Here is a 25,624-nt window from a genome sequence, read left to right as displayed (position 1 = left end):
TCTTTTTGCTTAGGATTGTCTTGGCTATGCAGGCTCTTTTTCTGTTCCGTATGAACTTTAAAGTAGTTTTTTCCAGTTCTGTGAAGAAAGTCAGTGGTAGCCTGATTGGGATAGCATTGAATCTATAAATTACCTTGGGCAGTATGACCATTTTCATGATATTGATTCTTCCTATCCATAAGCATAAAATGTTCTTCCATTTGTTTGTGTCCTCTTAAAGAAAGGATGATTCTTAAAGAAAGGAAATGTAGAATCCCCCAGAAATGCTTTCAAAGATTGAATCTCAAAGCCACGCACACACTCTCTCACACACACACACTCTCACACACAATCACACACTCATTCTCACACACAAACTATATACACACATTCTCACATGCCCTCACACTCAGTCCTCATTCACACACATGCTCACACACACACACACACAATCCTCACACCCACACACAATCCTCACACACACTCGTGCGTGCACGTGCACACACACACAGCTGACCACTGTCCCACTGTGTTTTGCCTCCCCACCCAGAAGCCTGCGTTGCTCCCACAGTGGTTTCCAAAGTGTGATCCTGGGTCCAGCAGCAACAACCTCCCCTTAGACTTTTTAGAAATGCACATTCTGGGGCCCCAGCCCCGACCTCCTGAGTCAGCTGGCCTGGGGATGGGGCCTGGGAATCTGCGTTTAGACTGGCTCTCCCCGGGCCTGCCACGCGCTTCCGTCGGGGAATTCCCGCCCGCACCTGGGCCGGGGCCGGTGTCCACACGCGACGGCTCGGGAGCACGGACCTCTGCTCCCCGCAGCACCGCCCCCCGGGTGGAGCCGGTGGCCCCGCCTCACAGAGCTGGGGCTGCACCTGGGACGACGGGGCCGGACCTGGACGCCAGGTCTGAGGAGCCGCACCTGCCAGGAGCACGTCCCGCCAGCCGGTCGCAGGAGCCCTGGGAGCCGCCGCCATGGGTACGCTCGGCGGGCGGGGGGCCGGCTGGGCTAAGGACTCTGAGGGACGCGGGGACGGGGACGGCACCGGCACCGAGGGCTGGGACACGCGAAGGGGACGCGGCGGTGGGAAGCGGGGCGACCCGGAGGCCCACGGGGTCCGGGAGGTTGCGGGGCGCCCGAGGTCCCCTCCCGGGTGGTCAATGCGCGGCCGGGGCGCGGAAGCCGGAGGTGCCCAGAGGCGCCGACTCCGCCGAGGTTGCGATCTTGATTCTCCCGCCGGTGGGGCACGGTGGTCCTCGTGTTCCTACCCTGCGGGCCGGGAGTACGCGTGGAGCGGACGGGACCCAGCGGGTGACGGCAGGGACGGCAGAAACACCGTCTACCTGGCGGGCGCCTTGTGGCTGCCTATGCACTTGTCTTGCCTCTGTGTGGCGAGGTGACCCTGGAGTTCCGCAGGGAGCCCTGGCTCAAGAGGGGTTGGGGCCCTCTCTTTGTGGCCCCCTCTTAACCCTCTGCACCGTCCCCTGGTTTAGTTGAAGGCACCTTCTGTGCCTTACAGAATGGTAAGGAGCTGGCTCTTGATGGGGCTGGAGCATCAACAAAACAGCTAGGAAGCAACTTAACTCCTGCCCCGCTTCGGAATTAACCACCCGGGAACTAAGGCAGACCCAGAGAGAATGAATGGATGCAGAGCCAGAGCCGCAGGAGAGCAGCCCAGCCCGCTGCTTTCTTAAAGACCAGGAAGCCCACTCAGTTCCCCAAAGTTGTGTCATGGATGCCCCCGGCCGGCACTTTGCAGAAGATGTGGCCACGTGGTTGAGAGGGATCTGAGCCTGTAGACAGGAATGTCGGTCAGTGGCTGCCTCAGTGGTCCCGGTGGGGCGATGTGTGTCGGTGGCCAGCCCCGGGGCGCAGCCGTCCTCTGGCTCTCAGAACGCCTGCCGGACACACCGTATGGTGGTTCCTAAGGAGAAGCAGTGAGTGGTTCACACTTTGGACTTCTAATTGTGGCCAATTGTGCCTGTTCCAGAAAGATCTGCAACTTCCCTCTCTGGTGGAGACTGGGGCAGAGCTCAGCTCTGCAGGCAGATTCCCGGGCTGCCGTTCTGAGTCCCGCCCTTAAACAAGTCCCACCTGTCACTCTATGTAACTTTGCTGGGAGGTGCTTTGAAGTATTTCTGTTGATCATCAAATACCAAATACCTGAGTAGCATCCTTGTTGAGTTGGAATTGATGACCCGTGTTGAGCAATTCCAGCATATCCAATCTCGAGAGTTGTCAAAGGCAGCTGCCTGGTTGTTGGTGAAGGAATAGAGTTAGCTTTTGAAGCCTCCTTCCAAATGAATTGAGGCGTTCTAGTCTGCAACCTATCCTTTCTGTTTGCAACTGAGATTGACATAGCATGTGAATAGCAACAAAAAGTTTATATGCAAACACTGATTTGATTTTTACTGAAGTCCTAACTTTTCAATATCAAGGGTTAGTAAATGAAAAAAAAAAATAGTTTAATGGTTAAGGGGGAAAAAAGTAGTAGTAACTTCTCTTAAGAGCAGATCTTGGCCAGGTGCGGTGGTTCACTCTTGTAATCCCAGCACTTTGGGAGGCCGAGGTGGGTGGATCACCTGAAGTCAGGAGTTTGAGACCAGCCTGGCCAACATGATGAAACCCTGTCTCTACTAAAAATATATAAAAACTAGCCAGGCATGGTAGCAGGTGCCTGTAATCCCAGCTACTCGGGAGGCTGAGGCAGGAGAATTGCTTGAACCTGGGAGACGGAAGTTGCAGTGAGCCGACACGGTGCCACTGCACTCCAGCCTCAGTGACAGAGTGAGACTCCGTCTCAAAAAAAAAAAAAGAACATCTTTGGTGCTTAGGTCATGCCAGAATTGCTTCAGATCCCTCAGTGACTGAGGGGACACTTGAAGCAGTTGGTGAATGGGGCAGGAGACAAAAAGGACGTGGTCCTTAGAGAAGCCTGTGCCTCCTGCCTCTGACTTCATCCCACTGTAATTGGAACAAATTTTCACAGTAGGTGCTTTTTCATTCCTTGAGAATCCAGGAGCAGAAGTTCTGAATGAATAGGAAAGTGAGGGATTGGATGAGACTCAGAATTGTACCATTAAGGCATTTATTAGACTTAGTAACAGAAACAAGGAGAATCCATAACTGTTAACAGGATAAATAAAAGTTGCTTTGGGGCTGGGCACAGTGGCTCCCACCTGTAATCCCAGAACTTTGGGAGGCCGAGGCGGGCGGATCACGAGGTCAAGAGATCAAGACCATCCTGGCCAACATGGTGAAACCCCGTCTCTACTAAAAATACAAAAATTAGCTGGGCGTGGTGGCGGGCACCTGTAGTCCCAGCTACTAGGGAGGCTGAGCAGGAAAATCACTTGAACCCAAGAGGCAGAGGTTGCAGTGAGCCGAGATCGTGCCATTGCACTCCAGCCTGGGCAACAAGAGTGAAACTCTGTCTCAAAAAAAAAAAAAGTTGCTTTCGGTGTGGCAATGTACAGCCAAACCTGGCTGAGTTTCTTGTTGGGCTCATGAACGGCACCTCCTTGTTTTAAAGCAGTGGTCGACAGTCTCTTCTGGAAAGCCTCAGGTAGGAAATGCTTTGGGTCCTGGGGGCCAGCTGGTCTCTGTGGCAACTTCTCAACGCTGCAGTTCTAGAGCAGCCATAGACAATAAACAAATGGCAGAGCGGTTTCAATAAAACTTCATTTATGTACTCAGACATTTGAATTTTATGTAATTTTCATGTGCCACAAAATCTTAAACTTCACAGTCACTTAAAAATGTAAGAACCATTCTTAGCTTGTGAGCCACACAGAAACAGGCAGTGGGCCAGAGTTAGCCCATGAGCCATAGTTTGGGGACCCTAGCGAAGGTATCTGTGTGGTTCTCAGAGCCTGGGGTGGGGACACGTTCTTTTCCCAAGGGCTGTCAGGTCGAATTCAGTCTCTGAATAGCAAAAAACTTCTTATATGCTGGGAAGAAGCTTCAGTAAGAAAAAGGAGCCTCCGGAGCCTTCGTAGGGTCACGGGGCTGGGGATACTTTTGCTGGAGATTTAGACTATTTGATCTCTTTCCTCCCACCCCACCTCACTCCCTTATTCGAAGCTTACCAAGACTATGCTAAATGGACTCTGAAAATTAGGTACAAGGCTTCAGGTTCTATGCAGCAAGCACCTGCCTCCATCTGCCAAGACCTCCAGATTGACTGGAGATTCTCACTCACTTAATGAAGGAGGCTTTATTCTCTTCCTGCCCCACCAGGTCTCAGCCTCCTGGCTGGCCTTGTTTGTGATTCTGATGGGTTTTTCCAAGTCAGCTGCCTGAGCTTAAAACGATGGATGGGCTGTGAAGGTCCCTCACACCTGGCACGTCCCTCCACGTTCTCTCTTCCTGTCAGCTCTTGAGTCAACCGAAGAACAATGTTGAAGTACCAGGGCAGCTGGTGTCCCTGCTGCAAGCTATCGGGGTGGTTTCACACTGAAGGAGGCCTTTGGCATATGACCTTTGGGGGAACCCACCTCCTCCTAGCCAGCAGCAAGAAGAGAGAACTTCTAACACTGGGTTCTTTCGGGCTAATATTGCCCTAAGTCAGCGGTTTTTAAACTTGAACATGCATCAGGCTTATCTGAGTGAGGGCTTGTTCCAGCAGTGGGGCTTGCTGGGCCCCTCGCCTAGAGTCTCAGGGGCAGGGTAGAGCTCATGCATTTCACCACGTTCCCACGTGGTGTGATGCTGCTGGTCCCAGGCCCATGCTTTGAGAGCCACGGCTCTAAAGAACCCCTGGGTTCTTTTTTTTTTTTTTTGACCCCTGCCCATGTGCAAATGTTGCTACTGTGTCCTAAAAATTAGGCTGTAGGAAGGTCTAGTACAGTCTGGCCCCTGGCTTGTCCGTGTGGGTACATGTCCATGACAATGAAGCATTGGGTAAATTAGCAGGTAGAACTTGAGAATTAGTCTGCTGGTGCTATCTTAACATAGGGAGGGCTGGGCACTGTGGCTCACGCCTGTAATCTCAGCATTTGGAGAAGCTGAGACAGGCAGATCATTTTAGCTCAGGAGTTTGAAATCAGTCTGGGCAAGCTGGCAAAACCCTGTCTCTAAAAAAAAAAAAAAAAAAAAAAACAAACAGCTGGGCGTGGTGGTGCACACCTCTAGTCCCAGCTACTCAGGATGCTGAGGCCAGAGGATCACTTGAGCCCAGGAGGTAGAGGTTGCAGTGAGCTAAGATTGCTCCACTGTGCTCCAGCCTGGGCAACAGAGAAACTGTGTCTGAAACAACAACAAAACAAAAACAAAGAAGTAAAGAGAATAGAAATGAATGGGAGTGATAAATGAATGTGGTTCAGCTGGGCTGGCCGGGATGCACCTGAATCGCTTATCTATTTACTTACCATGAGAGGATAAAATAATCCTGCCTTGAAGAAATTTATATCCTCAGGGGGCAGGAACATAAGCCCATAAACAGCACTCTTCCACTCTGAGTTAGAGTTGTGGAAAATGAGGTGCTATGAGATCAGTGAAAGCAGCAACTAGGAGTGTTTGTCTAAGCAGGAGGGTTTGCCTACTTTCGGTTTGCCCAGTTTGGATGGGATGCTAAATGTTTGCATGGTCCTTCACATCCCTTACAAAATGTCCTGAGTAAGATTATTCCATTTTTGTTTCACTTGGGTTTTTTTGTTTGTTCGTTTGTTTTTTGAGACCGAGTCTTACTCTGTCACCCAGGCTGGAGTGCAGTGGCGCGATATCGGCTCACGGCAACCTCTGCCTCCTGAGTTCAAGCAATTCTCCTGTCTCAGCCTCCAGAGTAGCTGGGAATACAGGTGCATGCTACTACGCCTGGCTAATTTTTGTATTTTCAGTAGAGACGGGGTTTTGCCATGTTGGCCAGGATGGTCTCAACCTCCTGACCTCAGGTGATCCACCTGCCTCGGCCTCCCCAAGTGCTGGGATTACAGGCATGAGCCACTGTGCCAGGCCAGGATATTTTGATTAATAATTTTTTTCTACTGCCCTTTGAGTTACTGAACCATTCCATGAAGAACAAACAGGACTTACTCAATGGGCTAGTTGAGCTACCAGGGATCCTCCCTAGAAAATGGGACTGCCACTCTATTCCCCATGGTGGAGCTGCTGATGACTGGGGGTCTGGTGTGGAATCTTGGAGCTGAGACTGCCCAGCCAGCTGTGTTCCCATGGCAGGGACAGAAGCTCTCAGACACAAATGCATCTTGATTCTACGCCTTACAGGAGAGAAAGTGGGTAGGTGTCCCAGGTGAGCCGATAAGGAAATAAAAACAAGGGTCAGGCCTGAGGAACTTTTCCACATTCTTCCTTGAGGACAGTGAGAGAAAGAGGAGGACTCTGTGCTGAGTGAGCACGGTTGACTCATCATCCCGGGGTTGCAACACAAAGAACCAGGGAGTCACTCTTTTGTACCTTTGTCCCTTGGTTTCAGAAGCTGGAACTGCATTGCGGAGGACATTGGACCCTGGGGTCACCTCATGGATGTGATAGAAAGGAGGCTGTGTCAGCCAGGGCGGGCCACACCTCTGCTCTCGGCCCCTCTGGTTTTTGGCGTGTAGGATGAGGGCAGCTATGAGAACACAGTTAAAGCACAGGCTCAGCCGCTGGGAAGTGCCACAGCTCGGGGCAGAGGGACAGGGTCTTCCACAGAGGCTTAAGGAGGAAGGTCTAGTTCCCCTCCCAGTTCCTAGACTGGAGACTTCTCAAAGCCCCTCACTGGGCTGTGGAAAGGGGCCTCTCATTGCAGAGAGGGTTTAGGGTCCTCCAGGTGTGATGTGGGGATATGGAACAAGAGGTCCATGTCCCGAGGGAATTTTGGTTCAGAGATCAGATTGACAACTAGAAAAGTCACAAAATGTACTTACATAAGAAGGCTCGTTAAAAGTTCTCAAACTAGGCATTTAGAACTTCTACAATCTGCCCCTAGTGACAAGATTTTATTATAAGCTCTATTAGGGCATGGCAGACATTTATACATTTGAGATGTTCTTGGGGAAATAAACTTTTTCCTTTTTTTTTCAATTAAATCAAAACACCTTGCAGAGAAAAGGGAATGCTTATACACTGCTGGTGGGAGTGTAAATTAGTCCAGCTATTGTGGAAAGCATTGTGGCGACTCCTCCAAGAACTACCATTTGACCCAGCAGTGCCATTACTGAGTATATACCCAAAAGAATATAACTCATGCTACCATAAAGACACACGCACACATACGTTCACTGTAACACTATTCACAATAGCAAAGACATAGACTCAACCTAGATGCCTGTCCATGATAGACTAAAGAAAACGTGGTACATATACACATGGAATACTACGCAGCAATAAAAAAGAACAAGATCATGGATAGAGCTGGAGGCCATTATCCTCAGCAAACTAACAGGAACAGAAAACCAAACACGGCATGTTCTCACTTACAAGCAGCAGCTAAATAATGAGAAGACAAAGACACAGAGGGGAACAACACGGAGTGGGGCCTACTTGAGGGGAGAGGGTAGGAGAAGAGAGAGGTTTGGGAAAAAAAAAACGATTAGGCACTAGGCTTAGTACCTAAGTGGAAAAATAATCTGTGTACAAAACCCTGAGTCACGAGTTACCTATATAACAAACCTGGACATGTACCCCTAAAACCAAAGTTAATAAATGTTACAAGTTAAAAAAAATAAGACACCTAAACTCACATGATGTACTTGTTTCCTGTGGTGGCCGTAACAAAAGCACCACAAACTGGGGAATTTGAAACAACAGAAAAGTCTTCTCTCACAGTCCTGGAGACTGGGAGCCCAGAGTCATGGGGTCAGCAGGGCCACACTCCCTCTGAAGGCTCTAGGGGAGAAGCCGTTCCAGGCCTTTCTCTTGCTTCTGGTGTGACTGGTAGTCTTTGGCATTCCTTGGCTTGTGGACATGCCCCTGCCATCTCTGCCAGCCCATCTGTCTCTGTGTCACTTTTCCTCTTAGAAGCACTCTACTCGCATTAGATGAGGGACCACCCTGTCCCAGTATGATCTGATCTTCACTAATTACGCCTGCAACCATCCTATTTCCAAATAAGGTCGTGTTCTGAGATTGAGAAGGATGTGAATTTGTGGGGGGATGGGCAGGACACTATTCGACACCCCGACATGATAACAAAGTATTGTCTCTGAAATACGTCCATGGCTTATAGATGACTTTAGATAGAAAACATTTGTAGGGTAAAGATAACTCCATCACGATCCTCAGCTCAGATGCTATGTTTGGTGACCAGTGTCTTCCCCTAGCAAGACAGATGGGTTTTCTGGTCATAGTTTCTGGTCAACTGTAAACGGTCCACTTAGTAGGAGAGTTGGTATGTAGAAAACAGGTGCCAGAGTGATCTAGGAGACACGGACAATTTACCTCCAGTTCTAAACACGCCGTTCCCGTTCTGGTGATGCGGTACTGTGGACCTACAGATAAAGCTTCTAGGCAGTCTTCGTGCACAGTGTTTCACTCTTCTTGTTTTTGAAAAATATAGCTGCTTGCTAATTCTAAAATTAGAAGACTGAAAAAAATAAGTCACCTGACATTTTTATGGAGAGTTGTTAGATAATATCCAGTGAAATGTAAAATACACATTTTATATATATATATATATATATATATATATATATATATATATTTTTTTTTTTTTTTTTTTTTTTTTTTTTTTTTTGAGACAGGGCCTCGCCCAGGCTGGAGTGCAGTGGCGCGACTTCAGCTCACTGCAAGCTCTGCCTCCCAGGTTCACGCCATTCTCCTGCCTCAGCCTCCCGAGTAGCTGGGACTACAGGTGCCCACCACCATGCCCGGCCAATTTTTTGTATTTTTAGTAGAGATGGGGTTTCACCATGGTCTTGATCTCCTGACCTCGTGATCCGCCCGCCTCAGTCTCCCAAATACACATCATGTTTTAACAGCATTCTACTTCTAGAACTTTCTTACAGATATTCTCATGATAGGAAAGAGCCATGTGCAACCCAAATATTAGGTTGGTGCAAAAGTAATTGCAGTTTTTGCCATTACTTTTTTTTTTTTTTTTTGAGACGGAGTCTTGCTCTGTCACCCAGGCTGGAGTGCAGTGGTGTGATCTCGGCTCACAGCAACCTCTGCCTTCTGGGTTCAAATGATTCTCCTGCCTCAGCCTCCTGAGTAGCTGGGATTACAGGCACATGCCACCATGCCCTGCTAATTTTTGTATCTTGAGTAGAGACGGGGTTTCACTATCTTGGCCAGGTTGGTCTTGATTTCCTGACATCATGATCCACCAGCCTCGGCCTCCCAAAGTACTAGGATTACAGGCGTGAGCCACAGCCCCGGCCTTGCCATTACTTTTAATCCATCGTGTGGGCAGAAAACTTGCATTCTATTTTATAACCTAACTTCATACTTAACCATGATTGTAAAGTATTTTTTTCTAGTCATGATTTACCACTTAAAAAAAAAGAAAGTCTTTGTGTATATAAGTTAGGGTCTTCAACCTCATTGCCTTGAAAAACAACCCTCCAAAAGACCAGGAGATTGGTTCTTTTTTTTTTTTTTCCAAGACAGAGTCTCACTCTGTCACCTAGGCTGGAGTGCAGTGGCACTATCAGAGCTCACTGCAGCCTTGACCTCCCTGGCTTAAGTAATCCTCCTGCCTGAGCCTCCCAAGTAGCTGGGACTACAGGCATGTGCCACTATGCCTGGCTAATTTTTGTATTTTTTGTAGAGGTGGGGTCTTGCCACATTGCCCAGGCTTGTTTCCTTTTAATTTAGTGACACTTCTGTATCTTTAGCATCATTTTCTCCTATGACAACGTACAATATAATCAGGGCCACCGTTTCTGTTGCCTGTTGAGTGTGTGGAACTGACGCTGTCCCAGAGGCTGGTATCTGCTTCCCTTTGTGTTCTCTCCTCTTCTCTCCTTCTGGAGTCCGCTCTGAGGAAGAGTCTCTCTCCTCTCTCTCTCTCTTTTTTTTTTTTTTTAATTGAGATGGAGTCTCGCTCTGTAGTCCAGGCTGCAGTGCAGTGGCGCAATCTCAGTTCACTGCAAGCTCCGCCTCCCAAGTTCACGCCATTCTCCTGCCTTAGACTCTGGAGTAGCTGGGACTACAGGCGCCCGCCATCGTGTTCAGCTAATTTTTGTAATTTTAATAGAGACAGGGTTTCACCGTGGTCTCGATTTCCTGACCTCGTGATCTGCCTACCTCGGCCTCCCAAAGTGCTGGGATTACAGGCGTGAGTCACCGCGCCCGGCAGGTTTCTCTTCTCTTTAACCTGAGCATATATTTGTTTATTTACCCCCAGCAGTCTTGCATTTAAAGTGAGCCTGACTCTTAGTTCTGAAGGAAAGGTGTTCTTCTAGACTAAAAATATCCAGGTGTAGATCAGGAAGCTAATTTGGAGAGCAAGGGTTGCTGTACTAACATCCGAGAAAATCATCTCACCTGACTACCCAGCCCCTACCTGAGGCAGGACTTAGGACTGTCCTGAGATCTTTCCTGTTTTGCCAAACAGCTTTGTGACATGTTGAACCCTGGAGCACTCTGTGGCCTGGCTCACCTTTCCCTGAAGCTGAGAGCAGGTTGGAAATCAACTGTCTGTCAGCATGTCCAAAGGTGGCTGGATCCTGGGCCCCAGAGCAATCACTTCTTCCTGAAGGAGGACAGGAATGGCGTTCAAAGATTCATGCCTGTAGTTACAGGAACAAGATGCTGAAAGTTGTAGGTAATTTACAAAACCGCGAGAGGTCAGTCATTTCAGGCCTCTGCAGCCTATGATTTTACATAGTCATGTGTGGAAGGCTTTTTAAAAGACAGGAGGATATCTGAAGCTAAAGCAGTAAGTTGTGACTGTTGTGGTTGAATTGTTTATCCTCCAAAATGCATATATTGAAGCCCAATACCTTGGAGTGTGACCTTTCTTGGGAATAGAGTCATTGCAGATGTAATTCACTAAGATGAAGTCATACTGGGGAAGGGTGGCCCCTAATTCAATATGAGCAGTGTCCTCAAAAAAAAGAGGAAATCTGGACTGGACATGGTGGCTCATGCCTGTAATCTCAGTACTTTGGGAGGCCCAGGTGGGAGGATCACTTAAGACAAGAAGTTTGAGACCAGCCTGGGTAACATAGCAGACCTTGTCTCTACAAAAATTTCAAAACTTAGCCGACATGGTTGCACACGCCTGTGGTCCCAGCTGCCCAAGAGGCTGAGGCAGGAGGATCCCTTGAGCCCAGGAGTTCAAGGCTGCAGTGAGCTATGATCGTGCCACTGCACTGCAGCCTGGGCAACAGAGTGAGACCTTATCTCAAAAATAGCAATAATATTAAAAATGAGTAAAAAGAGGAGATTTGGACACAGATTCACACACAGGGCAAACGCCACGTGAGTATGGTGGCAGAGGTGGAGGTGATGTTCTTTCAAGACTGGGAACACCAAAGGTGGGCCTCAAAACACCAGGAGATAGGCATGGGACAGATTCTCCCTTGCGTCCTCCGAAGGATCCACCCTGCTGACCTCCATCTCAGACTTGCAGCCTCCAGAACTGTGAAAGACCACATTTCCATGTTGTAAGCCACGCAGTTTGAGGCACTTTGTAAGGCAGCCCTGGCAAACTCCTACACTGACCAGGAGCTGTCCCCATGCTGGAGCCATGGACACCCAAGCTGAGGGAGGAACTGTGTTAAAGAAAGGTGAAGGCAGGCTGTCCAGCACACGCCAGACGGTGCAGGGCTTGACTATGCATGCAAGAGGTGCAGGCAGGGCAGCTCATGACCCACGTAGGTGGGAGGAGTGGCCCTGTGACAGCAGGGGCTGATGACAGGTGGCCCACTGCCAAGGAGCCGGGGCCAGGCTGCAGCTGAGTGGTTTCGTGTTCCATGTCTCTCTTGTGAGGGTGCTGGGCAGAAAGATCCCCCCAACCTCACCAGAACCCTCGGAGGTCCTGAGGGAGGTGGGGCCCCTCACAGCCTTCCCATTCTCTTGTGTTCTGGAAGGACCACCAGGCGTCTGCTGAGACTCAGGTCAGCTGCAGTCAAGCCTTGGCCTGGTGGCCTGCGTGCAAGGTCCACAGGGCTAGGCTGCTGTCCACATGGCATCACACCCGGTCACTTGATAAACCCACAGTCTCCGGCATGAGTTTCCCCACACAGTTTCTAAGTTAATTTCCTGCTGTTGGGGGTTACTGAGATTTCTTCATTCTTGGAATCTAATACCTCGTTTGCTTTGAGCAGTGGTGCAGGAGAGAGAAGCAGGAGTTTGATGAAAGTGGCATTCGAATACCACACATCAGCACGTTCTATGTTTATGTCCCTGTTTGTTTATAGATTAGAGGAACTGCAGCACCTTCCTAGTGGGGAAGAAGGTAGCCGTGGAAAAGGAGGCCTTTTTTTGGTGGGGACGGAGTCTCCCTTTGTCACCCAGGCTGGAGTGCAGTGATATGATCTCAGCTCACTGCAACCTCCAGCTCCTGGGTTCAAGCAATTCTCGGGCCTCAACCTCTTGAGTAGCTGGGATTACAGGCATGTGGCTACGTTTTGTATATTTAGTAGAGATGGGATTTCACCATGTTGGCCAGGCTGGTCTGAAGCTTCTGGCCTCAAGTGATCCACCTGCCTCGGCCTCCCAAAGTGCTGGGATTACAGGAGTGTAGCTAATTTTTGTATATTTAGTAGAGATGGGATTTCACCATGTTGGCCAGGCTGATCTCAAGCTCCTGGACTCAAGTGATCCCCCCACCTTGGCCTCCTAAAATGCTGGGATTACAGGTGTGAGCCACCATGCCTGTCCCCGAAAAGGAGGCTATTTCTATGAAGAGCAGTTGAGGACAGATGCAGCCTGGGTGCCAGCTATGCCTTCATGGCAGTCCCAGCAGGAGGACTCCTGGTATGGAATGCAGCCCATGCTCCAGTCACCAGCAGTGCAGCCATCAGGGACACCTTTTCTGACTGGAATGAGTGGCCCTCGCTCACTTGTCAAGCCAGGCCTCCCTGGGCTGCATCCGGCCTAGAAGCCCACACTTTTCTAATCCACACCAGAATGCCGGGTGGACAAGCAGAGTCCCCGAGGGTGGGAAAGGCGGCAAAACATTCAAATCCAAGAAGAAAAAAATCATCAAGCTGGGCAAGAAACAGCCTCAACAAGAGCCACTCCAGAAACAAGGGCTTTGGGCTACAGGCGCTGAATTTCTTCTAAAGCTAACCTGACTCTGATGGTACAAGAGCCCATTTAAGGAAAGAAAAACACTTTTCATTGCTCAATCAAAGTTAATCCATTTTGGAAAAAAACATCAAACCAAGTGTGTGACACCAGGCATCCACACCCTTCCTCTTTCCCACCACCCCACCCCTGTCCTCAGGGCAGTCACAGTGGAGCCTGGTGTAGGTCCCACCGCTGCTTTTTGAAGTGGCACATGCTTTATTTTCTTAACAAGAAGTGACAGACATCCTATGCTAAAAGAGGCTCTGTGATGTTTTTTTGAAGTAGAACCCCTCACTCTGCCAGGGCAGCAGTAAAGGGTCTAAAGAACCCTGAGAAAGGAGAGAGGATTTGGGAAGCCGAGGAGGCAGAGAGAGACCACATGGCACGTGGAGTTCTGAAAGGGTTCAAATGGAGACAGAAAACTAGTCATGTGGACGGACAGCTGGGGTGGAGGAGGATGGAGCTGCAGTCAGACCCTAGGGGGCCTCGAATGCCAGGCCAAGGAGCAGGGCTTCACCTGCAGGAAGGAGAGAGCACGCAAGGTTTGGGAGCAAGGTTCTCCACGCAGGGAAGCTAAGCTAAGCTGGACAGGCCAGGTGGAGTGCAGAGCAAAGCAGGTGACCCTGGACAGGGGCCATGCCTAGCACGCACCTCCCCGCCCCAGGCATGTTTCTGCATCAGCTCACTAGCATGGCTTCCGAGCAACAGGCCCTTCACTCTCCCTAGCTCCTGCCTGGTGCACACCATAGCAACATCCACCTAAAAAGCAGTTTGAAAGACAACATGATGCTTGTCGTGATGGCTTGTATTTGAGAAGACCACTTTGCTCTGGTCCACACCATCCTCATCCCCATGGTCTGATTTCCAGTGTGACATCATCAGGCCCTTCTACTTTGGGTCAAAGTAAGCGATCCTGGAGGGGACTCTTTCTTCTTCGATGGCCACCTCCTCACCCCTGCCAGGGGTCCCCCATGGTAAATTCTTGTCTGTGTTTTAAGTCAGTCCATTCTAAATATCCATCCACACTCAATTAAGAATCTGCCAAGTTGGCTGGGCACAGTGGCTCACACCTGTAATCCCAGCACTTTGGGAGGCCAAGGCAGGTGGATCACTAGGTCAGGAGATCGAGACCATCCTGGCTAACACGGTGAAACCCCGTCTCTACTAAAAATACAAAAAAATTAGCCGTGGTGGCGGGCGCCTGTAGTCCCAACTACTCAGGAGGCTGAAGCAGGAGAATGGTGTGAACCCAGAAGGCAGAGCTTGCAGTGAGCCGAGATTGCATCACTGCACTCCAGCCTGGGTGACAGAGCAAGACTCCGTCTCAAAACAAAACAAAACAAAACAAAAAAGAATCTGCCAAGTTGTCTTCCTGCGATGCAGTGAATAAAAAAACCTCATTTTATTCATTGTAGATTCAATCTTATTAACTAACTTTCAGAGAAAGTGGTAGATTGTGTCAGTTTGTTCTTGCAGTAGTATAAATAAATACCTGAAACTGGGTAATTTATAAAGAAAGAAGGTTTAATTCACTTATGGCTCTGCAGGCTGTACAGGAAGCATGGTGCTGGCATCTGTTCACTTCTGGGGGGGCCTCAGGAAACTTACAATCATGTTGGAAGGCAAAGGAGGAGCAGGCGTGTCACATGGCTGGAGTAGGAGCAAGGAGTGAGCAGGGAGGTGCTACATACTTTTAAACAACCAGATCTCATGAGAATTCACAATTGTGAAGATACTACCAAGGGAGAGGGTGCTAAACCATTCATGAGAAACTGTCCCCATGATCCAATCTCCTCCCCCAGACCCCACCTCCAACATTGAGCATTATATTTCAATATAAGATTTGGGCAGGGACATGCATTCAAACTATATAATTCCCCGTGGCCTCCCCAAATCTCATGTCCCTCTCACATCTCAAAATAAAATCATGCCTTCCCAATAATCCCCCAAGGTCTTTTTTCTTTTTTTTTTTTTTTTGAGACGGAGTCTCATTCTGTCACCTAGGCTGGAGTGCAGTGGCGCAATCTCTGCTCACTGCAAGCTCTGCCTCCCAGGTTCACGCCATTCTCCTGCCTCAGCCTCCTGAGTAGCTGGGACTACAGGTGCCTGCCACCACGCCCAGCTAATTTTTTTTGTATTTTTAGTAGAGATGGGGTTTCACTGTGTGAGCTGGGATGGTCTCGATCTCCTGACCTTGTAATCTGCCCGCCTCAGCCTCCCAAAGTGCTAGGATTACAGGCGTGAGCCACTATGCCTGGCCATCTCCCAAAGTCTTGATTCATTCCAGTGATAACTCAGAAGTCCAAGTCCAAAGTCTCATCTGAGGCAAGGCAAGTCCTTTCCACCTATGAACCTGCACAATCAAAAACAAGTTACTTACTTCTAAGATACAATGAGAGTATAGGTGTTGGGTAAACATTCCCATTCCAAAAGGGAGAAATCGCCCACAAGCAAGGGGCTAAAGGCCCCACCCAGGTTCAGAATCCAGCAGGGCAGTCACTAAATCTTAAAGTTCCACAATAGTTTCCTGTAACCTCTGTGTCCCACGTCAAAGACACACTGATCCAAGAAGTGGGGTGCCAGGGCCTTGGGCAGCTTTGCCCTTGTGGCTTTGCAGTGTTCCGCTCCAGAGGCTGCTCTTACATGTTGTTGAGTGACTGTGGCTTTTCTGTGCTGAGGGTGCAAGATGTTGGTGGATCTACCATTCTGGGGTCTGGAGGATGATGGCCTTCTTCTCACAGCTCCACTAGGCAATGTCTCAATGGGGACTCTGTGTGGGGGCTCCAATCCCACCTTTCCCCTCCATACTGCCCTAGCAGAGTTTCTCTGTGAGTGCTCCACCCCTGCAGCAGGCTTCTGCCTGGACATCCAGGCTTTTCCATATATCCTCTGAAATCTATGCAGAGACTCCCAAGCCTCCTTCAGTTTTGCAGTCTGTACACCATATGGAAGCCACCAAGGGTTATGGCTTGCATCGTCTGAAGCAGCAGCCTGGGCTGTATCTTGGGCCCTTTGAGCCAAGGCTGGAGACTAAGTGGCTGGGATGCAAGGAGCAGTGTCCTGAGGCTGCACAGGGCTGTGGGGCCCTGGACTGGCCCATGAAACCATTCTTCCCTTCTAGGCCTCCAGGCCCTGTGATGGGAGGGGTTGCCAGGAAGGTCTCTGAAATGCCTTAGAGGCCTTTCCCCCATTGTCTTGAGTGTTAGCACTTGACTCCTTCTTAGTTATGCAAATATCTCTGGCAAGTGGTTGCTCCACAGCCTGAATTCCTCTGCTGAAAAAGCATTTTCTTTCTCTGCCACATAGCCAGGCTATAAATTTTCCCAATTTTTACACTCTGCTTCCCCTTTAAACATAAGTTCCAGCTTTAAGTCATTTTATTTGCTCCCACTTATGAGCATAGGTTGTTAGATGCATCCAGGTCACATCTTGAATGCTTTGCTGCTTAGAAATTTCTTCTACCAGATATCCTAGGTCATCGCTCTTACGTTTAAAATTCCACAAATTCCTAGGGCATGGACACAATGCAGTCAAGTTCTTTGCTAAGACATGACAAAAGTGACCTTTGCTCTAGTTCCCAATAAGTTCCTCATTTCCACTTGAGACCTCTTCAGCCTGACCTTCATGGTCCATATCACTGTTTGCATTTTGATCACAACCATTTAGACAGTTTCTAAGAAGTTCCAAACTTGGCTGGGCGCGGTGGCTCAAGCCTGTAATCCCAGCACTTTGGGAGGCCGAGACGGGCGGATCACGAGGTCAGGAGATCGAGACCATCCTGGCTAACACGGTGAAACCCCGTCTCTACTAAAAAAAAAATACAAAAAACTAGCCGGGCGCGGTGGCGGGCGTCTGTAGTCCCAGCTACTCGGGAGGCTGAGGCAGGAGAATGGCGTGAACCCGGGAGGCGGAGCTTGCAGTAAGCTGAGATCGGGCCACTGCACTCCAGCCTGGGCGGCAGAGCGAGACTCCGTCTCAAAAAAAAAAAAAAAAGAAGTTCCAAACTTTTCCTCATCTTCCTGTCTTCTTCTGAGCCCTCCACACTCTTCTGACCTATGCCCATTCCAAAGCTTTTCTACATTTTCTGATCTCTTTATAGCAATGCCCCATTCCTTGCTACCACTTTTCTGTGTTGGGCCATTCTTGTATTGCTATAAGGAAACACCTGGGTAATTTATAAAGAAAAGAGATATAACTGGCTCACAGTGCTGCAGGCTGTACAAGAAGTGTGGCAGCATCTGCTTCTGGTGAGGTCTCTGGAAGCCTCAAATCATGGCAGAAGGTGAAGAAGGAGCAGGCATGTCACATGGCAAAACGAGGCGCAAGAGAGAGCAAGGGGGAAGATGCTACATATTTTATTTTCATTTTTTAAATTATACTTTTAAGTTCTAGGGTACATGTGCACAACGTGCAGGTTTGTTACATATGTATACATGTGGCATGTTGATTTACTGCACCCATTAACCTGTCATTTACATTAGGTATTTCTCCTAATTCTATCCCTCCCCAAATCCCCCACCTCACAATAGGCCCCAGTGTGTGATATTCCCCACCCTGTGTTCAAGTGTTCTCATTGTTCAATTCCCACCTATGAGTGAGAACATGCGGTGTTTGGTTTTCTGTCCTTGTGACACTTTGCTCAGAGTGATGGTTTCCAGCTTCACCTATGTCCCCACAAAGGACATGAACTCATTCTTTTTTATGGCTGCATAGTATTCCATGGTGTATATGTGCCACATTTTCTTAATCCAGTCTATCATTGATGGACATTTGGGTTGGTTCCAAGTCTTTGCTATTGTGAATAGTGCCACAATAAACATACATGTGCACGTGTCTTTATAGTAGCATGATTTATAATCCTTTGGGTATATACCCAGTAATAGGATGGCTGGGTCAAATGGTATTTCTAGTTCTAGATCCTTGAGGAATCACCACACTGTCTTCCACAATGGTTGAACTAATTTATATTCCAACCAATAGTGTAAAAGCATTCCTATTTCCCCACATCCTCTCCAGCACCTGTTGTTTCCTGACTTTTTAATGATCACCATTCTAACAGGTGTGAGATGGTATCTCATTGTGGTTTTGATTTGCATTTCTCTGATGACCAGTGATGATGAGCATTTTTTTCATGTGTCTGTTGGCTGCATAAATGTCTTCTTTTCAGAAGTGTCTGTTCATATCCTTTGCCCACTTTTTGATGGGGATGTTTGTTTTTTTTTCTTGTGAATTTGTTTAAATTCTTTGTAGATTCTGGATATTAGCCCTTTGTCAGATGGGTAGATTGCAAAAATGTTCTCCCATTCTGTAGGTTGCCTGTTCACTCTGATGATAGTTTCTTTTGCTGTGCAGAAGCTGTTTAGTTTAATTAGATCCCATTTGTCTATTTTGGCTTTTGTTGTCATTGCTTTTGGTGTTTTAGTCATGACGTCTTTGTCCTATGTCCTGAATGGTATTGCCTAGGTTTTCTTCTAGGGTTTTTATGGTTTTAGGTCTAACATTTAAGTCTTTAATCCATCTTGAATTAATTTTTGTATAAGGTGTAAGGAAGGAATCCAGTTTCAGCTTTCTACATATGGCTAGCCAGTTTTCCCACCACCACTTATTAAATAGGGAATCCTTTCCCCATTTCTTGTTTTTGTCAGTTTTGTCAAAGATCAGATGGTTGTAGATGTGTGGTGTTATTTCCGAGGGCTCTGTTCTGTTCCATTGGTCTATATCTCTGTTTTGGTACCAGTACCATGCTGTTTTGGTTACTGTAGCCTTGTAGTATAGTTTGAATCAGGTAGCATGATGCCTTCATCTTTGTTCTTTTTGCTTAGGATTGTCTTGGCAATGCAGGCTCTTTTTTGGTTCCATATGAACTTTAAAGTAGTTTTTTCCAATTCTGTGAAGAAAAGTCATTGGTAGCTTGATGGGGATGGCATTGAATCTATAAATTACCTTGGGCAGTATGGCCATTTTCATGATATTGATTCTTCCTATCCATGAGCATGGAATGTTCTTCCATTTGTTTGTGTCCTCCTTTATTTCATTGAGCAGTGGTTTGTAGTTCTGCTTGAAGAGGTCCTTCACATCCCTTGTAAGTTGGATTCCTAGGTATTTTATTCTCTTTGAAGCAATTGTGAATGGGAGTTCACTCATGATTTGGCTCTCTGTTTATCTGTTATTGGTGTATAGGAATGCTTGTGATTTTTGCACATTGATTTTGTATCCTGAGACTTTGCTGAAGTTGCTTATCAGCTTAAGGAGATTTTGGGCTGAGACGATGGGGTTTTCTAAATATACAATCATGTCATCTGCAAACAGGGACAATTTGACTTCCTCTTTTCCTAATTGAATACCCTTTCTTTCTTTCTCCTGCCTGATTGCCGTGGCCAGAACTTCCAACATTGTGTTGAATAGGAGTGGTGAGAGAGGGCATCCCTGTCTTGTGCCAGTTTTCAAAGGGAATGCTTCCAGTTTTTGCCCGTTCAGTATGATATTGGCTGTGGGTTTGTCATAAATAGCTCTTATTATTTTGAGATACGTCCCATCAAATACCTAGTTTATTGAGAGTTTTTAGCATGAAGGGTTGTTGAATTTTGTTGAAAGCCTTTTCTGCATCTATTGCGATAATCATGTGGTTTTTGTCTTTGGTTCTGTTTAGATGATAGGTTATGTTTATTGATTTGCATATGTTGAACCTGCCTTGCATCCCAGGGATGAAGCCAACTTGATCATGGTGGATAAGTTTTTTGATGTGCTGCTGGATTCGGTTTGCCAGTATTTTATTGAGGATTTTTGCATCGATATTCATCAGGGATATTGGTCTAAAATTCTCTTTTTTTTGTTGTGTCTCTGCCAGACTTTGGTATCAGGATGATGCGGGCCTCATAAAATGAGTTAGGGAGGATTCCCTCTTTTTCTATTATTGGGATGGTTTAAGAAGGAATGGTACCAGCTCCTCTTTGTACCTCTAGTAGAATTCGGCTGTGAATCCATCTGATCCTGGACTTTTTTTTTGTTGGTAAGCTATTAATTATTGCCTCAATTTCAGGGCCTGTTATTGTTCTATTCGGGGATTCAATGTCTTCCTGGTTTAGTTTTGGGAGGGTGTATGCGTCCAGGAATGTATCCATTTCTTCTAGATTTTCTAGTTTGTTTGCATAGAGGTGTTTATAGTATTCTCTGACGGTAGTTTGTATTTCTGTGGGATTGGTGGTGATATCCCCTTTATCATTTTTTATTGCATCTATTTTATTCTTCTCTCTTTTCTTCTTTATTAGTCTTGCTAGCAGGCTATCTATTTTGTTTATCTTTTTAAAAAACCGCTCTTGGATTCACTGATTTTTTGAAGGGTTTTTGTGTCGCTACCTCCTTGAGTTCTGCTCTGATCTTAGTTATTTCTTGCCTTCTAGCTTTTGAATTTGTTTGCTCTTGCTTCTCTAGTTCTTTTCATTGTGATGTTAGGGTGTCAATTTTAGATATTTCCTGCTTTCTCTTGTAGGCATTTAGTGCTATAAATTTCCCTGTACACACTGCTTTAAGTGTGTCCCAGAGATTCTGGTATGTTGTGTCTTTGTTCTCATTGGTTTCAAAGAACATCTCTATTTCTGCCTTCATTTTGTTAATTACCCAGTAGTCATTCAGGTGTAGGTTGTTAAGTTTCCATGTAGTTGTGTGATTTCGAGTGAGTTGCTTAATCCTGAGTTCTAATTTGATTGCACTGTCATCTGAGAGACAGTTTGTTGTGATTTCTGTTCTTTTACATTTACTGAGGAGGCTTTACTTCCAACTATGTGGTCAATTTTGGAATAAGTGTGATGTGGTGCTGAGAAGAATGTATTTTCTGTTGATTTGGGGTGGAGAGTTCTGTAGATATCTATTAGGTCTGCTTGGTGCAGAGCTGAGTTCAAGTCTTGGATATCCTTATTAACCTTCTGTCTCGTTGATCTAATGTTGACAGTGGGATGTTAAAGTCTCCCATTATTTTTATGTGGGAAAGTCTCTTTGTATGTCTCTAAGGACTTGCTTTATGAATCTGGGTGCTCCTGTATTGGGTGCATAAACATTTAGGATAGTTATCTCTTCTTGTTGAATTGATCCCTTTACCATTTCATAATGACCTTGTCCCTTTTGATCTTTGTTGGTTTAAAGTCTGTTTTATCAGAGACTAGGATTGCAACCCCTGCCTTTTTTTTTCTTTCTGTTTGCTTGGTAGATCTTCCTCCATCCCTTTATTTTGAGCCTATGAATGTCTCTGCATATGAAATGTGTCTCCTGAATACAGCACACTGATGGGTCTTGACTCTTTATCCAATTTGCCAGTCTGTGTTTTTTAATTGGGACAATTAGCCCATTTACATTTAAGGTTAATATTGTTATGTGTGAATTTGATCCTGTCATTATAATGTTAGCTGGTTCTTTTGCCCATTAGTTGATGCAGTTTCTTCCTAGCATGGATGGTCTTTACAATTTGGCATGTTTTTGCTGTGGCTGGTACCAGTTGTTGCTTTCCATGTTTAGTGCTTCCTTCAGGAGCTCTTGTAAGGGAAGCCTGGTGGTGACAAAATCTCTCAGCATTTGCTTGTCTGTAAAGGATTTTATTTCTCCTTCACTTATGAAGCTTAGTTTGGCTGGATATGAAATTCTGGATTGAAAAATCTTTCTTTAAGATGTTGAATATTGGCCCCCACTCTCTTCTGGCTTGGAGAGTTTCTGCTGAGAGATCCGCTGTTAGTCTGATGGGCTTCCCTTTGTGGGTAACCTGACCTTTCTCTCTGGCTGCCCTTCACATTTTTTCCTTCATTTCAACCTTGGTGAACCTGAAAATTTTGTGTCTTGGGGTTGCTCTTCTCGAGAGGTATCTTTGTGGTGTTCTCTGTATTTCCTGAATTTGAATATTGGCCCACCTTGCTAGATTGAGGAAGTTCTCCTGGATAATATCCTGAAGAGCGTTTTCCAGCTTGGTTCCATTCTCCCTGTCACTTTCAGGTACACCAATCAAATGTAGATTTGGTCTTTTTACATAGTCTTACATTTCTTGGAGGCTTTGTTCATTTCTTTTACTCTTTTTTCTCTAAACTTCTCTTCTCACTTCATTTCATTAATTTAATCTTCAATCCCTGATACCCTTTCTTCCATTTGATCAAATCAGCTACTGAAGCTTGTGCATGCATCACGTAGTTGCCTTGCCATGGTTTTCAGCTCCATCAGGTCATTTAACATCTTCTCTAAACTGTTTATTCTAGTTAACCATTCATCTACCCTTTTTTCAAGGTTTTTAGCTTCCTTGCAATGGGTTCAAACATCCTCCTTTAGCTCAGAGAAGTTTGTTATTGCTGACCTTCTGAAACCTACTTCTTTCAACTCGTCCAAGTCATTCTCTGTCCAGCTTTGTACCATTGTTGGCGAGGAGCTGTGATCCTTTGGAGGAGAAGAGGAGCTCTGGTTTTTAAAATTTTTAGCTTTTCTGCTCAAGTTTCTCCCCATCTTTGTGGTTTTATCTACCTTTGGTCTTTGATGTTGGTGACCTACAGATGTGGTTTTGGTGTAGATGACCTTTTCGTTGATGTTGATGCTATTCCTTTCTGTTTGTTAGTTTTCCTTCTAACAGTCAGGTCCCTCAGCTGCAGGTCTGTCGGAGTTTGCTGGAGGTCCACTCCAGACCCTATTTACCTGGGTATCATCAGTGGAGGCTACAGAACAGCAAATATTGCAGAACAGCAAATATTGCTGCCTGATTCTTCCTCTGGAAGCTTTGTCTCAGAGGGGCACCTGACTATATGAGGTGTCAGTCGGACCCTACTGGGAGGTGTCTCCCAGTTAGGCTACACAGGGGTCAGGGACCCACTTGAGGAGGCAGTCTATCCGTTCTCAGAGCTCAAATACTGTGCTGGGAGAACCACTGCTCTCTTCAGAGCTGTCAGACAGGGACGTTTAAGTCTGCAGAAGTTTCTGCTGCCTTTTGTTCAGCTACGCCCTGCCCCCAGAGGTGGAGTCTACAGAGGCAGGCAGGCCTTGTTGAACTGCAGTGGGCTCCACCCAGTTCGAACTTCCCAGCCACTTTGTTTACCTACTCAAGCCTCAGTAATGGTGGATGCCTCTCTCCCAGCCAGGCTGCCGCCTCGCAGTTTGATCTCGGACTGCTGCGCTAGCAGTGAGCGAGGCTCCGTGGGCATGGGATCCGCTGAGCCAGGCACGGGATATAATTTCCTGGTGTGCTGTTTGCTAAGACCTTTGGAAAAGTGCAGTGTTAAGACAGGAGTGTCCCAATTTTCCCGGTGCAGTCTTCCCTTGGCTAGGAAAGGGAAATCCCCTGACCCCTTGTGCTTCCCGGGTGAGGCAATGGTCCGCCCTGCTTCAGCTTGCCTTCTGTGGGCTGTACCTACTGTCCAACCAGTCCCAGTGAGATGAACCATGTACCTCAGTTGGAAATGCAGAAACCAGCTGTCTTCTCTGTTGATCACACTGGTACCTGCAGACCGGAGCTGTTCCTGTTCGGCCATCTTGGAAAGGGCAGCTATGTTGATGCTACATACTTTAAAATGACCAGATCTAAGGTCGGGTGTGGTGGCTCATGCCTATAATCCCAGCACTTTGGGAGGTCACGGTGGGTAGATCATTTGAGACCAGGAGTTCAAGACCAGGCTGGCCAACATGGTGAAACCCCACCTCTACTAAAAATACAAAAATTAGCCAGGCGTGGTGGCACATGCCTGTAGTCCCAACTACTCGGGAGGCTGATGCAGGAAAATTTCTTGAACCCGGGAGGCAGAGGTTGTAGTGAGCTGAGATTGCCCCACTCCTGTCCAGCCTGGGTAACACAGTGAGACTCCGTCTCAAAAATAAAAATAAAATAAAATGACTGGATCTCTCAAGAACTCACTGTGGCAAGGACAGTACCAAGAGGGATGGTGCTAAAGCCCCTGTGATCCAATCACCTCCCACCAGGCCCCACCTCCAGCATTGAGGATTACATTTCAATATGAGATTTTGGTGGGGACATACATACAAACTACATTGTGGATGAAGAAATGGAAGCCCAGGGGTAAGTACCTTGATCAAGGCCACATGGCTAGGAGGAATGTCTCTACACTGTGGTTCAATATCCTGATTCCCAAAAGCCCACGTCTTTCCACTGGCTAGATGCAGTGGCAATATTGAGAAAGTTCTCTCCTTAACTGAAAAACCACTTTTGCCATTAGCAAGGCCAAACGGTGTTCTTGCAGGGACCATTGGCTTCCTGGGGCTTTTGTGGGACTGACTTTGTGAACTTTACTCCTTTACTCCTGGCTTAGGAAACCATTTTCAGAGCAAGCACCAGAGTTTAGATTCTGCCAAATCCAGCTTAAAAGCCAGGTGCTAGGTATGCACTTCTAAGCTCCAAGTAGAAAAATATAGTTTAGGAAAAAATTAATAAAGAGAGCATTTCACCAACAAACAAAATGTGGCAGGAAATTTGAGTCTTAGTTATATGTAAATAGTGATTAAAGACCTGTATTTACAGAGTTTGGGGCAAATTTCTGTGTATTAGTTTCTAATTACTGCTGTAACAAAAAACCACAAGCTTAGTGGCTTCACACAGGTGTCTTCTTGTAGTTCTGGAAGTCAGAAGTCCAAAATGAATTTTACTGGGCTAAAATCAAAAGTCTCTTGGGGGGAACCCTCCTTGCCTTTTCCAACTTCTCCAGGCTGCCACATTCCCTGGCTTGGGGACCCCTCCCCCAACACTTGCAGTCACTCCCCTGCTTTTGACCTTTTCTGACTCTTTTTGTGATTATATTGGGTCTGCCTGGATAATCTAAGGTAAACTATTCATCTCAAGCCCCCAACTTAATCACGTCTGCAAGACCCTTTTGCCATGGAAGGGAACATATCCCTGAATCCCAGAGATTACGATATGGACATCTCTAGGGGACCACGATTCTGACCACCACACCTTGAAATTTCAGAAACACGTCCTCAAAGCAGTGTGTGAAGCTTACGGTATTCCTTCAGTTTCACTCTTGGTCATGATAGAAAACAGTTATCTCTCTGCCTGAAAGTGAGGCCTTCTGTCTTTGATCTCAGCAAAATGCCTCATTCCTTCCAACTTCCGAAGTCTAGCTCCTAGAGGTGTACTCTCGGCAGCCTTCCAGTTGCTGAGGGAGTTATTAATTTCTAGGTAATAAAACATCAAAGTTAGAGTTTCCATCCCGAAATGGTTCAAAATATGGAGCATGCTTTATATACACAGTAGGAAATATTCACATGGATGGGAGATTTCACTGAGTTGTGGGGAAGAAGGGAATCTATTTTTTCTTCTGTGTTCCCTGTCCCCCACCAATCCCCAAGTCAATAATCATATAAATATATAATATACATTTATTTCATCAAATTCTTTAGCCAAAAGAAAGCAAAACCACTGCTGGGCCTAGAATAGCAAGAAGAGCCCGCATTGATTCAGCGATTGCAATGTGTTGAGTGTTAACGAACAGT

General features: G+C 46.8%; 2 protein-coding genes across 2 annotated transcripts in view; one reads left to right on the top strand and one right to left on the bottom strand.

Annotated features, from left to right (window-relative positions):
- Positions 1 to 25,624, bottom strand: part of UBAC2 (UBA domain containing 2) — an 885,094-nt gene that overhangs the window by 631,898 nt on the left and 227,572 nt on the right. The gene's annotated exons all lie outside the window — the stretch shown is intronic.
- SLC15A1 (solute carrier family 15 member 1) overlaps positions 955 to 25,624 on the top strand; it is a 71,208-nt gene continuing 46,538 nt past the window's right edge. The window contains exons 1-2 of the mRNA XM_050766025.1: positions 955 to 1,366; positions 1,474 to 1,503. Of these exons, the coding sequence (XP_050621982.1) occupies positions 955 to 1,366; positions 1,474 to 1,503 (442 nt within the window). The remainder of the gene's footprint in view (positions 1,367 to 1,473; positions 1,504 to 25,624) is intronic.

The sequence above is a fragment of the Macaca thibetana genome, chromosome 17, assembly GCF_024542745.1.
Source record: "Macaca thibetana thibetana isolate TM-01 chromosome 17, ASM2454274v1, whole genome shotgun sequence".
NCBI lineage: Eukaryota > Metazoa > Chordata > Mammalia > Primates > Cercopithecidae > Macaca > Macaca thibetana.
Note: the sequence above shows the minus strand (reverse complement) of the source record. Positions and strands in the feature narration are given on the sequence as shown.